This window comes from Drosophila santomea, chromosome 3L (assembly GCF_016746245.2).
Source record: "Drosophila santomea strain STO CAGO 1482 chromosome 3L, Prin_Dsan_1.1, whole genome shotgun sequence".
Taxonomy (NCBI): Eukaryota; Metazoa; Arthropoda; class Insecta; order Diptera; family Drosophilidae; genus Drosophila; species Drosophila santomea.
The window spans coordinates 22714458-22730314 of NC_053018.2; the positions used below are offsets into that span (position 1 = coordinate 22714458).

Genomic DNA, 15857 nt, shown 5'->3' on the forward strand with positions numbered 1-15857 from the left:
TATTTGGGCTTGCCTTTTGTTCGCCGCAGCACTAAAATGTAATAAAATAAAGTGTCGGGGATTTTCGGTTTCCGCTTGGATTCCCTGATTGCAGGAGGAGACAGGTATCCGTAACTCCTGCTCGGAAAGGGCGGCGCAGAGGCCGCAAGCACGTCAATGGTGTGAAGTATGCAAAAAAGGAAACTAAAGCGGACCTAGCAAAAATCGATTGAAAAAATTCCGGCGAATCAGGATTGCATTGCGTGTGGATCCGAAAGGCGGCGAGGACTGGGCTGGCAATCCCATCTGGTGCGAGGCTGGTGTACAGTAAGTGCTCGTCCAGTCCCGTAAACGAGTCCTGCTCGCTCGTGTTTATAGATTTGCTTTTATTGTGCGGTATTTATTGCGGCATTCGCCGGCAGACTTTTTTCCGAGCAATTCTCGTTGCCCAAAATCGCGGCAAACTTCAAGCCGAGTGGCGGGCAATGGGACGGATAGTCAGTTGTTTTTGGGGGAGGAGACATAAGCCTCTTAAATTGGTTAGCCTTTTTCCGGCGCAATTTCTCTACTTCGTTTTCATTTCTGTGCCAAAATTTGGCTGTAAAACTTTGGCCCGCTCTGGTTATAAAAATTGTTAATTAAGTTAAGTTTGAAATGTTGTTTTACGGCTGTTCCGCCCCCCTTTTTATGGGTGCGGTCGAAAATGAAGGCAATGAAACGGGTGTGCGATTTAATTTAATTCTCGACTGGATTTGCTTCTAGAATCCCCAGACACAGTGAATTGTAAATCGAAATTGGACTGTTGGCCGACCTCTTTTCGTTCGAATAGGCACGAATAAAACGCTCCTTGAGTCGCCCGGATTTTTACCCAACCAACGTAAAGACGATCTCATTGTTAGTTTTGGCAACATCATTAGGGACCTTCCCGACCCCCAGCTCAGCACCTGGCATGTGTGTTTACCTCAGCTCGCTCCCTCGTTTTGTTTGCTTGCTTACTCCGCCCATCGCAGGCGCAAATCCTGCAAATGGCGCATTGTGGTGCTTATCTTGCGGAGAAAGCAGAGAAAACGGAGAAAGCAGGGACCGCACCGCGGAGAAGTGCTTACATTTGCGCAAATGCAGCACAACAAACACAAGCAAACAAGGACAAACATTGGGAGCCGAGGAAGACGTTAGCTCTGTTATTTAAATAAATCGTTGCATACTTTGTGGCGCTCTTGCGTGGGTGCTGAGTGGGTGGTGTTTCGTTGGGTGCGTTATGGGGGCGTATGGGGGCGTATGGGGGCGTATGGAAACGGGGTGGCTCTGAAGTGGATACTGAGTAAAACTTTAAATCTCATTTGAATTATTATGGCGGAAAAAACCGCTCGACAGTTGCGATGTTCGCTCTTTGTCTGCATTCTGTTGCATACTTTATGGCGTTTTAAGTGCTGCGACGATTTGCAAATGCAGCAGAATGTGTAGTTGCTGCCACCGGGCTGTCGCTTGTTGCCTGTCAGTCGTAAAGCACCCAGTTAAATGAAACTATGCAACACTCACTCGACATTTTTTTCTGCTCCTGACCCATTTTCGTATGCCGCGTGACAGTAATTACAAAAGCGGCTGACAGCGGAGAAAAGGCCGATCATTTCGAATATGAGAGGCATTGGGCTTACGTTTCACCAATTCAGCGGTAAGCCGAGCTCGAAACATGCTAATTATCACCGGGAAGTGCTGGTCGAAATTTCAAGGGGACACCGAGCCCCCGGGATCCCAGCGTTGCGGAAGGTTTATCAAAATTATATTAAATGATAAATTATTAAAATGGCAAATGTGAAGGGATGTGCTCGTAGTTCAATCGATTTTCACTCTTACCGTAACTTATAGAAATACGGGTTGATTTCCATTAATTTCCACACGCCATTAGCTGCTCGTGCTATTTCGCGCAATTTCAGTGTGAACCTCAAGGGCTCGCGGGCAAATAACCGACAACTCTTAAGCTTCCAGCAGCCATAGCTACCGCTAGCCCACCGCCTACCCTCAGCATGGGGCAAGTCAGGATGCCACTTGATCATTAACTGCGAACTCCGGAGGTCGGAGGGACAGGAGCACGAGGCATGCCAAACGCGGTAGCTGCAATGTTTAACAGCTTCGAGCAGTTGCAAGCGTAAATCAAATGCCACATTTCGCAGTGGCAGCAACGCACCTCAGAAAGCCCCTCCACGCTTATTTTATTTGTAATTTTTAACAACTTGAAACTTGTGTGGATTGAACGGGCAGAAAGACATTCTACACGCACAAAAAATGTATGCAACATAGCTTTATGTACTCACACATCTCACACACTTTCGCGAACTAAGAAGAATAATCTCTTTCATCCTAATATTTGTATAGAATAAATAATATTACATTCTAATATAATATAACATTTGGAGATTCATCGTGTATTTTTTCCATGTAGAAGAGGATGCATGGCCAAGGACTCTGCGACGCGTCACGCCCACATAACTGTCGGTCGAAAAAAGGGCGCATGGAGTATCCAATGGCGTGGCCGTGCAGGGGAAGTGTTGGCTCTTTGCTGGAAGATGGAGCAGGGGAGCTGCAGCAGTTGGCTGCCAACTGTTGGATGGTGCTGCTGCACAAGCTCACACAATTTTGATTTACTATTTTGATTCCTGTTACTTTACTACCTGTTAGGAGGCAGCAGGAGCTCCCACGACGACTCATTGTGCAGCAGTCGTAGTCGGTTTTTTGGTTTTATTGCTCCAATTGCTTCATGTACTACAAGTTTTCACCCCCTATTACTTCCCAATCAATGGGTGGCACTCGGGAAGGCTTAATATTTTTCTCTCCGCTTTCCTTTAACTGTTTTAATTTATTGCGTTTGCAGAGGGTTTGAAGAGTTCTGCGGCAACGCAGTAAAAATCTATACCGGTAAAAAATGTGTGCCAAGACATTTATTCAAGAATCAGGGGATAAATGAAACTGTCCTCTGCAAGGTCTGCAGTGGAATAAAGTATCTTTAAAAATTAAAGAAGCTCCATCCTGGACTCCCCTCCTATTCGTGTAATGATGGAAAAAGTCCTACAACAACTGGATACCAATTAAGCCCTAACAATCATATGCTGAAAGACTGGAGCTCCCCATTCTGATGCTTTCCACTGGAAAAGCTATTACGTGCCGTCGTCCAGAGGGTTGACACCTGTTCTTGTATTGCTCCTGCTTTGGAGAAGTCGTATGCCAAACGCTTAACTACACATAAAATATACAAAACTAACTTAGTTCGCGGATATCGCAGGGCATAACTCATGGCCAGCCCACTCCACCTTGTTTCGCAGTGAACCCGTGGCAGCGTGTGTCCCTTGCAATTTGTAACCGACTGCACAAAAACAAAACAAGTTTTTGTTGATAATAAAGTGGATTGCTTTATTTTAGTTAGAATATATTTATTAATACTTTTGTTTTGTGCTTCGTGCACTTCCATTCAGTTTTACATTCTTTGAGCAAGTGACATAATTATGTTATTTAACATTACATTACATTTCATTACATTATCCGCGATCAGCTGATTCATTCTTATGCTAATTAACATTTCATATCAAGGCATACACATTTATTCCAACACGCCTCTTAAATTTGTTGTCTTGATTTTCTTTCATTACTTTAACTTTACAGCATCTCTATTTCGTATAAATTTCTGTTTGTCTAACGCTTTGGTTAACATGTCTGCTATATTAAGTCTTGATTCTATCTTCACAATGTCTATAATACCTTTTTCATAATTTTCGTTAACATAATGATACTGCACTTCAATGTGCTTCGAATTTTTTGTAAAGTTACCAAATTTAGCAATGGCTACTGCGCCTGAATTATCTTCGTAAATCTTTATCGCTTTTTCGTTATCAATATTAAATATTTCACATAACATGTTTTTGACAAATAATATTTCTGTGACTGCTTCTGACATGGCAATGTACTCTGCAAACGTTGAACATTTTGTTACTGCGTGTTGTTTGTGTGTTTTCCAATATACTATATTTCCATACATTCTAATTATAAATCCCGTCGTGGATTTTCTATCAACATTATCTCCTGCATAATCGGAGTCTACCATACAATCTAATAATTCATTATTCTTATTCTCTTCAAAAGTTAAATTCAGATCTCTTGTCTTATATAAATATTTTAATACTCTTAGCGCGTATTTATAGTGTGTTGAATTGTAACAACTTTGATATCTGCTTAAGTAATTTACGGAATATGATATATCTGGTCTTGTACCTGCGCTTATATATAATAATTCACCTATCAAATTTCTGTATTTAATTTTCTCATCACATTCAGTTGCTTGATCTAATTTTAAGTTTGTTTCCATTGGAGTTTCGTATAGCTTAGCATTTTCCAGATTATACTTAATTGCCAGTGATTCAATATATCGTTTTTGATTTAACGTCATTTTCTTACTTTCAGTACTATAATTAATTTCTATTCCAATATAACTTCCGATTTTTCCTAAATCTTTCATTGTAAATTTGTTCATTAAACAGTCTTTAATTTCAGTTATTTTCGTTTTGTTCTTACTGCATATCAATATGTCGTCTACAAATACTAAAATATATATTTCATCTTTATCCTTTCTTTTTACATATAAACAATAATCGTAATTGCTTCTTATAAAATTTAATTTGTCGAGATATTTATGCAAACATTCGTACCATGCTCTTGGGCTTTCTCTTAATCCATATAATGCCTTTATTAATTTATAAACTTTGTTTTCTCCTGTTTCGTAACCTTTTGGTTCATTTACATAAACTTCTGATTTTACATAGCCATTCAAAAAGGCTGTTTCGACATCCATCTGATTTACAAACAGACCATTTTTACAACAATATGATAGTAATATTTTTAATGTTTGCATTTTTCCTACTGGTGAATATACATTTTCTAGTCGTTCTCTTTGTTGGAAACCTCTTACTACTAGTCTAGCTTTGTATGTCCCATCACTTTTCTTTTTGTACACCCATTTTACATCTATAATCTTTTTGTTTATCGGTTTTTCTACAATTTGCCATGTATTATTTTTATTTAAGCATTGCATTTCTGTATTCATTGCTTTGAGCCATTCTTTCTTTTCATTACTATTCATCGCCTCTTCGTACGTGTTTGGTACAATGGCATTTACATAATTGATATAAATAAAATGTGTTACTGGGTTACCGTATAGATTTACTGGTCTTTTATTTCTATTTGATGTTCTCTGCACTGTTAAATGTTCTTTGTTTTCCTCACCCTCGCTTTCATCGCTAGTTTTTGAATTAACTTCTTCCGTGTCATTTAGTTCGTCTGTCTTAGCGTTATCTTCATCATCTTCTTCATTTTCATCTATTTCACTTTCATTATCATTCTGCTTGTTTTTCTCTAGGCAAATTAATTTTGTTTTCTCTTCCACAACTTGAACATGTCTTGCGTTTATTACTCTATTGTTTAGTAAAACTCTATATCCGTTTGTATTATAACCAACTAATACTCCTAATTCTGATTTGTTATCCCATTTACTCTTTCTGCGTACTTCTGGAACTCTAACAAAAACTCTACTTCCGTATATTTTTAAATTTTCTACATTTGGTTTTATACCAAAAAATATTTCATATGGGCTTTTATTTACTGCTGTATTTGCGATTGTTCGATTTTTTAAATAAGCTACTGTGTTCATCACTTCTGGCCAATATCGCCTATGTATGTTTGCTTCTCTCATTAAGCACCTTCCAATATCCATTGCCGATCTGTTATATCTTTCTGCTACGCCGTTTAATTCGTGTACATACGGTGGACATGTAGTTAACTGAATTCCCTTATACTTTACAAAGTTTAATATTTCTCTATTCAAATATTCTTTACCGTTATCGCATTGGATTTGTTTTACTTTTTTACTGAACTGATTTTCAACATAATTAACATATTCTTTTAAGCAGCTCGCAGTTTCGGATTTATTTTTAATACAATATATTCTCGCGCATTTACTAAAATCGTCAACGAATGTCAAAAAATATTTTTCCCCACAATAACCTGTTGTGCTGTGTGGTCCGTTTAAGTCTGTATGTATTAACTCTAATGTCTCTTTAGTTTTCTTTCTATTGTTCTCGAATGGTTCGTTTGACATTTTACTTTGTATACAATTCGCACATTTCATTTCGGTATTCTCGATTTTATCTGGCAGACCATCTAACATTTTATTCTTAATAATTCTATTCAAATATTGAAAATTTACGTGGCCTAATGCCCTGTGCCATTTTTCTTTTTCAGTTAATTTAGTTACATTTGTATATATTTCATTTCTTTTATTTTTTGGCATGAAGCTTTTTACATTATATAAACTATCAATTTTACTCGCAACTGTCAGCAATTCTCTCTTTTCGTTATAGATTTTTGTATCATTATTTCTGGCTACGACTGTACATTTATTTTCAGTTATCTTTGATATGCTTAGCAAATTTTGTTTTATGCCTTTTACAAAGTATACATTTTTAATATCGATCAAATTTTCATTGTTGTATGTTCTAAAATATGTTTCTACATTTCCAATCTTGGTCGCTTGCAATTGTTTGCCATCGGCTACTTTAACATTAATAGGATTTTTCAAATTAATACAGTTCTTAAAAAGTTTACAATCGTTTATAATGTGATCAGTGCATCCACTATCTAATAACCAATTTACTGTAGTTTCGTTGTTACTTTCGCTGTTATTACAATTTATTAATTTTTCGTTTCTTATCATTCTTGTTGTCCATGACTGTACGCTGTCGCTGTTTTCTTGTTGTCTTCCTTGATTCCTGTCTCCTGAGTAATTTCCACGTCCTCGACCATTTCCATGATGTTGACCTCTGCCTCGGCCGCCTCTTTGATTCGTATTCTGATATCGCCTGTTGAATTGTTGTTGTTGTTTATTTTCGCCTCTCGCATTTTGCTCAGCATGCCAGCAGTCCCTCTGAATATGACCTGTTTTGCCACACACATAGCATTCTTTTTTAGTTTTGGTGTTAAATGTGCTTACGTTATTTTGTTTGTCCACTGGACCTCTGTTTAAACTTTTTTCTTTTATTTTTGATTTTACGTACTCTACCGTTCGTTGTGCTTCCGGAATTACATCTAAGAAGTCTCCAATATAACTGTAGCTTGTTGGTAGTGCTTTTAAAAGATACCTCATTTTTTCGTTTTCGTCTATGGTGCCTCCAGCGTTTTTTAATTTATTTACTGCTTTCTCGAATTCTATAAAAAATTCTTCCACTGTTTCATAGTCTTTTAGTTTAATTTCGTCGATTTTTCCTCTGCACAGTATTTGCAGGGCTGTTGATTTTGTCGAATACATTTCATTTAACTTGTTCATAATTTCTAATGTCGTTTGGCACTCACTAATATATTCTAACTGTTTGTCTGATATTGTACTGATTAAAATTGTTTTCGCTTTTAATTCTGTTTTCATCCATGTTGTTTCATTATCTTCCGTTGTTCTTGTTCGCACTGCTGGTTCTTTGCACTCTTTGTATTCCAATATTGTCATTAATCTGAATTTCCAGCTTCCAAAATTAGCTCCATCGAATATGGGCATAACAATGTCTTCGATTTTTGCGTTAGCACTCATTTTTTCCGTTTCACTTTTAATCTGTTTGCACACTTCTTTTATGTCTCTTTCTATGTCATTCATTTCATGCACATTTTCATATAGGGTCACACTTTTCTACTTCCATGTAATAAAAAGGCTTGCACGTGAACTTTTAAATTTTTAATCTGCTTCCATCAATCCTTTTAGTTTATGTTTTCAATCTTTTTCCGTTTAATTGTTCAGCATTAGTCAATAGTCTTGTTTACGTATTCGTATTTTTTAATATTTCGCACTTTTAATATTGTTTTTCTCTTTTTATTTCTTATACACGTTTTTCTTTTTTTTTTTTTTGTCGCTTCACTCGAACAGCATTTATTTTTATAACTTGGATTTAGTTATACACTTTGGATTATTTTCTTTTCTCGAACCTTGGATTAATTTTTTCTAACCTTGGATTAATTTTTTCTAACCTTGGATTAATTTTTTCTAACCTTGGATTAATTTTTTCTAACCTTGCTCTGCTACCATGTTGATAATAAAGTGGATTGCTTTATTTTAGTTAGAATATATTTATTAATACTTTTGTTTTGTGCTTCGTGCACTTCCATTCAGTTTTACATTCTTTGAGCAAGTGACATAATTATGTTATTTAACATTACATTACATTTCATTACATTATCCGCGATCAGCTGATTCATTCTTATGCTAATTAACATTTCATATCAAGGCATACACATTTATTCCAACAGTTTTAAAAAAAGAAAGAGAGGAGAACTGATTCCTAGCAAACTTGGCAGTGGTCGTTGCCAGAGTTGGTCCTCAAACGGTATATGACTTAAGCATTGGCTTAACCGATAAATTGGGTTGGAAAATGGTGCGCTGAAGTAAGATCTTTAACTTGAATGAAGAGAGAACGCTATAGTCGAGTTCCCCGACTATCTGATACCCGTTACTCAGCTAATGGAGGAGCGAAGGACAAACTTCAACCCTTTTTGGCGCTTTGCGGGCGTTAGACTGGGCGCGTCAGCATGGGTTAATAAACTTGCATTGCGTCTAGCTTTCTAGCTCTTAAAGTTCCTGAGATCTCGACGTCTATACGGACCGACGGGCAGACGGACGGACAGACGGACATGGCCAGATCGCGCCGAGTGATCCTGATTAAGAATATATATACTAAATATGTTCGCAAACGCTTCCTTCTGCCTGTTATCTGCCGAATCTAGTATACCCTTTTACTCTACGAGTAACGGGTATAATAATTCCATCCTATTCAGATGTAGATCCGAATACGTATCGTATTTGATTTGATCTCAGGCGGCATTGCCGTGGACAGAGGTTTGATACCCTAAGCATTACCATATCAAAGATATGTATTCTTAAATCCCCACTAGCAACTCACTCCGCTAATGGCAACTGCTGAGTGGATGCAACAAAGCGAGTGCACTCTGCGCGGAGTGCAGGGAGAAAAGGGTCCTTACTCTGTGGTAGGATGGTGGTGCGGTGGGTGCTGGTGCTGGTGCTGGTGCCTGGGGTGGTGCAGCTGTGCCGGGTTATGTATAAATTCATAAAGAGACCCACAGCAGCGAGAACGAGAAGAGAAAAGCGACGAGAACGACGACTGCGACTGCGGCAACATGTTGTAATTGCGTATTTTATAGATATGCGCGGTCCTTTCGAGAGAAGAAAGGAGTGGGCGGCTGTTGTATCTGCCATTCGCTCTGTTTGCTTTTGTTTGGTGCGGAAATGGCAGCCGGTGTGCAGCGAAATATGGCAGTAAAAACAACAACATCACGCATACGCCATGTTGCGCCATTTGAAGTTGTTGGCGTATACGTAATTTTTATTTTACAAGCAAACAAAAACGAAAAACGGGAATACAGAAAACATTCAGCGCTGAAAAATACATTCAAAGCCCAGGCAGCAACAAAAATGGCACACAGAGCACAGAGAAATTTTAATTGCTCAAAAAGCGATGACATCGGACGGCGGGCCAAAACACATGTGCATTTGTGCTGGTGGAGATCGGGGTCTACCAAAAACTAAATTTGTTTCCGTTATGGGGAACGTTCCTTTTTATGACTTTTAATTCAATCAAAGTTGAATGGAATTACGAAAGAATAACATCATTTATTATTTTTGTATGCTGTTTGTTTATCCAGATTCGTGTTTGTAGTGAAACATTATGTAGTTGTGGGTTCCTGAACCCTTGAAAGTATAAAGTATAATCACTTGCATTCCTTTACTGAGGTGCTACATTCTTAGTCCACACTTTTTAACCGACGCAAATTTGTGTACAGGTGGAAGAGAAATCCCGCTCCGAACAATAAAGGAATACACAAAAAGTCGCACGCAAATGCGCACTTACCTGCCCTCCCCGTTCTATATCCTGTTTTGAAATGCTTTGTTGTGAGCATTATCAGCCATGTGTGAAAATCAGGACATGCGCGTGGGAGGAACGGCTTTGTTTGGGGCTGTTAAAAACCAATGATAATATAACCGACTCGACAGAGGAAAGCTCCTGGTTTTACTTTCCCTTACTTTTAATGTGATATTCATCACCGCCAGTATTCGCCAGTATTCCAGCGATGTCATTTAATGTGCAATGGCATTTGAGTGTGAATGTTTGGATAAGCATTTAGAATTTTTATACCCGTTACTCGTAAAGTAAAAAGGTATACTAGATTCGTTGAAAAGTGTGTAACAGACAGAGGGATGCGTTTCCGACCAGTATATTCCGAGTATATATATTCTTGATCAGGATCAGTAAAACACTATAGATTTGCCAAAAAACGTTTTTCCACTAGCTGAGTATCGGGTATCAGATAGTCGGGGAACTCGACTATAGCGTTCTCTTCTCTCATGTTTTTCTTATCGAATTTGGCCTATACTGCTTCGATTTGAACGCTAAGTTGTCTTTCAAAGAAATTTGAAATTAAAAAAACATTATAAATTATGCACAATGTAATTATTTCATATGTTTTGTTATAGTGACGGCTTTCCAACAATCCTTTACCTTAAAGGATGGCTCAATGCAACTTTACTGCCCATTGATAGCATACACCCATCTCGAGCTGCTTTGCGATGGAGTCTATAGGGCTGATCTATATTACAAATACAAGGACGTGGTAACTTTCGTAAATGTGCCTTATAAGATCTGCTACTACAACCAGGATTGGCATTATTTACTCTTTGTGAGCTTCAACGACTCTCCAACATCACGATCCAGCTGGCCGATGAACTCGATACCTTTTTCTGCCACAAGAACCTAATGAGCTACGTGAATGACTTATTATACGAGTGCACCAATCCAAGAGCTCTGCGCTTCTTCAATTTGGAGTGGAAGGGAAAGGCTACAATTGATTATGGTGCAAATTGGAAGGCAAAAAACGGGTCTGCTACGGGAATCTCTGGATTTGAAACCTTTCTGTCCTGCCTGGTATGCGTCTTGCTTCAAAGATTAGAAGTGCTGTCAACCAATAATTTCGAAATTTAAGTAAACTATCAGTTTGAAGCAAAATGCGGTTGTGCTCCATGTTCGTACTCCTCTACATAGTTCCTAAGCTGGAGAATGCCAAGAACGGATGCGACTCTACAGAAGTGTTGGGAATGAAAGGATCCTCAGCTCCACTAACCACGCAATCATCTATCTTCCAAGGGCGCCAGATTAAAGAGCTGTTTCGCACACTGTTCAAAATTTGTCCCAAGTGAATTTGTTCCCATATCTCACTATAAAATTTAGGAAATACAATAAATATTCCATTTGCGATACGGAGTCCTTTAAAACTATAAAGTTAATGACTCCGTTTAAAGTCCTTTCCCATGCAGCTACCCGCAAGTGTTGAGCTTTGTGGGAGCACCACAGGCCAATTTGGCGGCAGTCCATATAAGCACATAAATTATGCCAACGCCAATGACAATGACGACAATGAAATGTGATGCTCCCCATTCTCCTCACTCCACCGAATCTCCGGCTGTGTGCGTAAAATGGCAGTTAGCTGAGCCTGTGTGGTGCTGCTGTCCATGCCTGCATCTGGCTGCCATTGTTTGGATGTCTAAAATTTCATGCCACAACAGCAACTACAGCAACTAGAGCAACTACAATGGACTCGCTGAACTTCTAGTCGGCTAGGACCCGCCCATTTTGTTTACCAGAGTAAAATAAGCAGCTTCGAGATAATGCATGCAATCACGGGGCAAACGAGGGGGTTGATGTGGACGCGGATTATGTGGCAGGATAGAAGAGCCGCAGATGAAGTCTTGAAGTTGTGGTTGCCTGGCCCGGCGCGGCATTAAGCGACAGTATAACTATTCGGAACCATTTTATTGACATAGTAAAATACCAAAATATCGCGATAGGAGAAGGGGGATTACGGGCACAAGAAGGGGGACAGCCGCAGGGAGCTTAGCGCGAGGTTCAGCCTCACTAGTCCTCCTGATATTGCTTTTCATGTAGGCAATTGCCACCGAAATGGGCGGCGATCCTTTCGAGCACGGCTTCTTGGCACACGCATTGTACAGGTCTAAGGTGTAATGGAACGGATAGTTGAGACAGTGCATCTGCTCGACCTCCGTGTTCGGCTCTATGAAGTTGCGCCCGTCGCAGTAGAACTTGCCGTTGTGCATAACCACCGTGTAGCAGGCGAAGAGCGGCGAGTCGTAAAAGGAGATGAGCAGGTAGGACGGCTCGTTGGTGTCGGGCCGCTTCCAGATGGCGTACGGGGTCCCGATGGCCGGGATGCGGTCCTTGTGCTGCAGCCGAATCTCCTCTATGTAGCTGCTGTGACACACGTACTGCAGGATGTAGCCCTCGAGGAAGGTGCAGTTCTGGTCCTTGCATGCTGCAGGCGCTGGTCCGAGGATGAGCAGGAGCAGCAGGAAGGGCACTGGCCGGAACAGCGGGCGCGGGGGATGGGGATGGGGCTTGAGCTGGGGCGGCGGTAAAGTCGTAGTCGAAGGCGGTGGGCTGCAGGCCGGGCGCAGGGCGTGCCGAGGATGCTGTGTTTGCTTTGTATGCTGAGGAGGACGGAGCGACGGACGGTCGATCCACTTGTTATTCAGACTTCGTGCGCTTGAGAGGCGCACTGGCATTGCTTATAGGCAAATGATTCTTTGATCATTTTCGAAAAATTTGATGGGAATTTCCAGGAGAATAAAAACGGTTCCGATCACTTGTCCCCCGCTTGACAGAAGATTCTCTAGTTGCCCCCGGCCCTGCGTTTGGCATCCGCCTAGCATCGACCTCATTAGGAAAGTTAATGTCCCAGGATCCAAGGCCAAGTCCTGGCTGCCCGAGAGGAAATATCCCGATTGGGAACCCGCCGCGCATACAAAATGGCGACACGATCGAACCTCGTAGCCGGCGACAGGCCACAGTGCTTCACTAGGTCCCGCACGTAGGAGAAGGAGAAGTCGAAGCAGTGGATACTCTCGGGTAGAATGTGGATACCAGGCTCCTCGGAGTCTGCGCAGTGGAGGCAGTTGAGACTAAGGCTAACATTCTCACACGACGAAATGGGCGACTCATAAAAGGAGATCAGCAACTCCAAACCAGGCCGTCGTCTCCACCAAAGCCAGTAGGGCACGTCGGCCCTGAGCCAAATGTCTCGATAGTTCAGCTTGAGGTCGGTGCTGTATTCGGCCTTGCAAACCAAGGTAAATGGAATTTCATTTTCTAGCATAAAGTGGCAGGAGTCGAAGGAGGCCTCGGAAGAGGCCAGAAGAAATGCCATCGGGAGCAGCCACAGTTTCCATGTCATTGCTCTGTAGATCGGTGTACATAGGGTATGGAATGTAGAAATATAGACTAATAAATCATGGCTGATATTTTGAAAGCGACGCTTCTTCTAGCCCAACAACTCATTGATAATTTTCATTTTTACATTCAATTTAGATTTTATTAAATATGAGCTCTTTTCAGTTTGGGTACAAAACTTTTATGTTAGTAAATGATTACCGCACACACGGAAAGGAGCAGTTTTCCCAGCAGACTTGTTGTACTTGCATCATTCTTTGCTAAATCGGGACTTTTTACTCGAAGCGCGCCGTAGTGAAGGATCGGCTTCTTGGTAAGGTCCCCTCCCTCACTGATGTTTTGGCCCAGACAGTGCCTCCGCAGCTCATTCGTGTAGCGCAGACCGAAGGAAAAGCAGTGAAGGGTAGATAGTTTCAAAAATAGAATATCTTGGGTAGTTTCAGTCGTGGCTAGAAAGGATTGGGCAAGATCCTTCGCGCCTGCCTGCAGCTCGATGGTATCGTAGTCTGTAAACTCAATGGTGTAAAACGACACAAGGAGAGCGGAGTCGTCCTCTTTGGTCTGCCAAACGCTGTAGGGCGTGTCGGCAGGAGCTCGGTTATCCCGAAACATTGTATACATATCCTCCGAAACATTGCCCTTGCACACGTACCTAAAATTGACGTTGATCGCGAAGGTGCAATTCCCAGTGCTGTGTATGGCACGAATTTTAAAGAAGTGCGCCAAGAATAGGATCGATATTCCAAGAAAGGTAAAGTATAAGCTCATTACAATGAATTTATTAAAGACTAATTACGGGTTTCCAAATTTAAACAAAAATGACATCATCCTCACGGCTTTAAGGATCCGTATTGGTTTTTCTATATTGAGTTGATTATAAGGTTTCTATTATTACTAAGGATTGGGATCAATAGTCGAATGGATCTATCCGTCCGTCTGTCCGTCCGTATGAACGTCGAGATTTCAGGAACTATAAAAGATAGAAAGTTGAGATTCAACATGCAGATTCCAAAGATATAGACGCAGCGCAAGTCTGTAGACCCAAGTTGCCACGTCCACTCTAACGCCCACACCGCCTAAAGTTGACACGCCCACAATTTTGAGAAATGTTTTGATATTTTTTAATTTTTTGTAATCTTGTAAATTTCTATCGATTTGCTAAACAATGCTTTGCCTCGCCCACCCTAACGCCCACCATAATTGCCACGCCTAAACTATTGAAAAATGTTTATATATTTTTTAACATTTTTGTTAATCTTGTAAATATCTCTCGACTTGCCATAAATCATTTTGGCACGCTCACAAACCGCCAAAAACTCTTAGTGTAGAAATTTCTACTTCTCACTTCAACTAGCTCGGGAAGTGTAGCATTCTCCCTAGTTTTAATTTCAAACTTTTTCCAAAAGCTTCAACTTAGTTTTGCAGCCAAAAATGATATGCTAGTTTTAATTTAATCGAAATAATTAAACATTTTGAACAATAAAAATAATGAAATACCTATGCAGTTTTAATATAAATAATATCGAAATATATTATAATACATTTTCTTTGGAATTCAAGTATATTTACGCTATTATACATACGCTATTGGCAGTTTTATAAAATAAAGTAAAGTAAGTATTTGTTTACATAATACAGATCTAATTTTTTAAATTTTATATATCGTTGGGGTTTATTACATTGCAATGTTCCGATATATGGAACATTTTGAATTTGTACATTAACGGGATGAATCAGTTTTCCTCTACGATTACAGGATTTTAAAACTGGCTTACCATTTGTTGGTTCTAAAATGTAGTGAGTGCCACGCCCCAGAGCTCTTCTCCATTTATTCAACTCATTGTTTTACTCCGGTCGTTCAATCTCTTCCTTGAGCTCACTGCAGCCACTAGGTTCCAGAGAAGTCAGACAAGGACATCGAAAATAAGAAAAAATTCGACAAATTGATTTACATGTCTGTTCTCAGGCTTGCGTCCATGGAAAGTGCTGCAGCAATGTGGGGGCCATGGAAGAAGATACTGGAACGAATTTACTTTCAATTTCGACCCAATGACAATTTCTCGAGTTTAACTACGTTTTCTGGGAGTTCTCGGCCTGCGAGTGGACCAAGCCTTTCCTGTTCCTCCGTTTCGTGCCTTTATAAAAATACATTAATAATACACAATGGGGGACATGTATTTGGTCTGCGAGGGTGACGGAACATGTAAGATGCGCCTGAGAATCGAAGCGACAGTTCAGTGTGTAGCGCAGGTGTATTGTGTGGCCGATATAAAGGCCAAAGAAAAGAACCGAATTAAGTGTGGAAAATGCCAAAACTGTCAGTGAATGAAAATCACGAGCAGAACCCCTTCTGGCACAGACATTCAAAAGCTGAAATAACAATTCCATCTTTCCATTCGACAGAATGGCATCGCGCAATAATGTCCTTGCAACGCCCCAAACCTGCACATTATCCATCGAGCTTCTTGTGCCTTCTTCATTGTAATTTTAGAACATTTCACATGATTTACAGCTGACGATGCCTTCGGCATTTCGTCGTGGTGACAT

The 15857-nt window shown here is 40.2% G+C and overlaps 4 protein-coding genes across 4 annotated transcripts; 1 reads left to right on the forward strand and 3 right to left on the reverse strand.

The window, feature by feature from the left end:
• The first annotated feature begins 113 nt into the window (after positions 1–113).
• LOC120448831 lies at positions 114–11605 on the forward strand. Its single transcript, XM_039631031.2, is given in 4 exon segments — positions 114–306; positions 10547–10771; positions 10774–11065; positions 11067–11605. Coding segments are annotated over 4 exon segments (570 nt in total). The 5' UTR covers positions 114–305; the 3' UTR covers positions 11119–11605.
• Positions 11606–11864: 259 nt separating this feature from the next.
• LOC120449986 lies at positions 11865–12756 on the reverse strand. Its single transcript, XM_039632695.2, has one exon. The coding sequence runs from the start codon at positions 12644–12646 to the stop codon at positions 11879–11881; it is 768 nt and encodes a 255-aa protein (XP_039488629.1). The 5' UTR covers positions 12647–12756; the 3' UTR covers positions 11865–11878.
• Positions 12757–12780: 24 nt separating this feature from the next.
• Positions 12781–13368, reverse strand: LOC120449988. Its single transcript, XM_039632697.2, has one exon. It carries the CDS (start codon positions 13312–13314, stop codon positions 12811–12813), a length of 504 nt encoding a protein of 167 aa, XP_039488631.1. The 5' UTR covers positions 13315–13368; the 3' UTR covers positions 12781–12810.
• A 102-nt stretch (positions 13369–13470) lies between these two features.
• On the reverse strand, positions 13471–14144 carry LOC120449987. The gene has a single exon (XM_039632696.1). It carries the CDS (start codon positions 14076–14078, stop codon positions 13497–13499), a length of 582 nt encoding a protein of 193 aa, XP_039488630.1. The 5' UTR covers positions 14079–14144; the 3' UTR covers positions 13471–13496.
• Positions 14145–15857: the final 1713 nt, after the last annotated feature.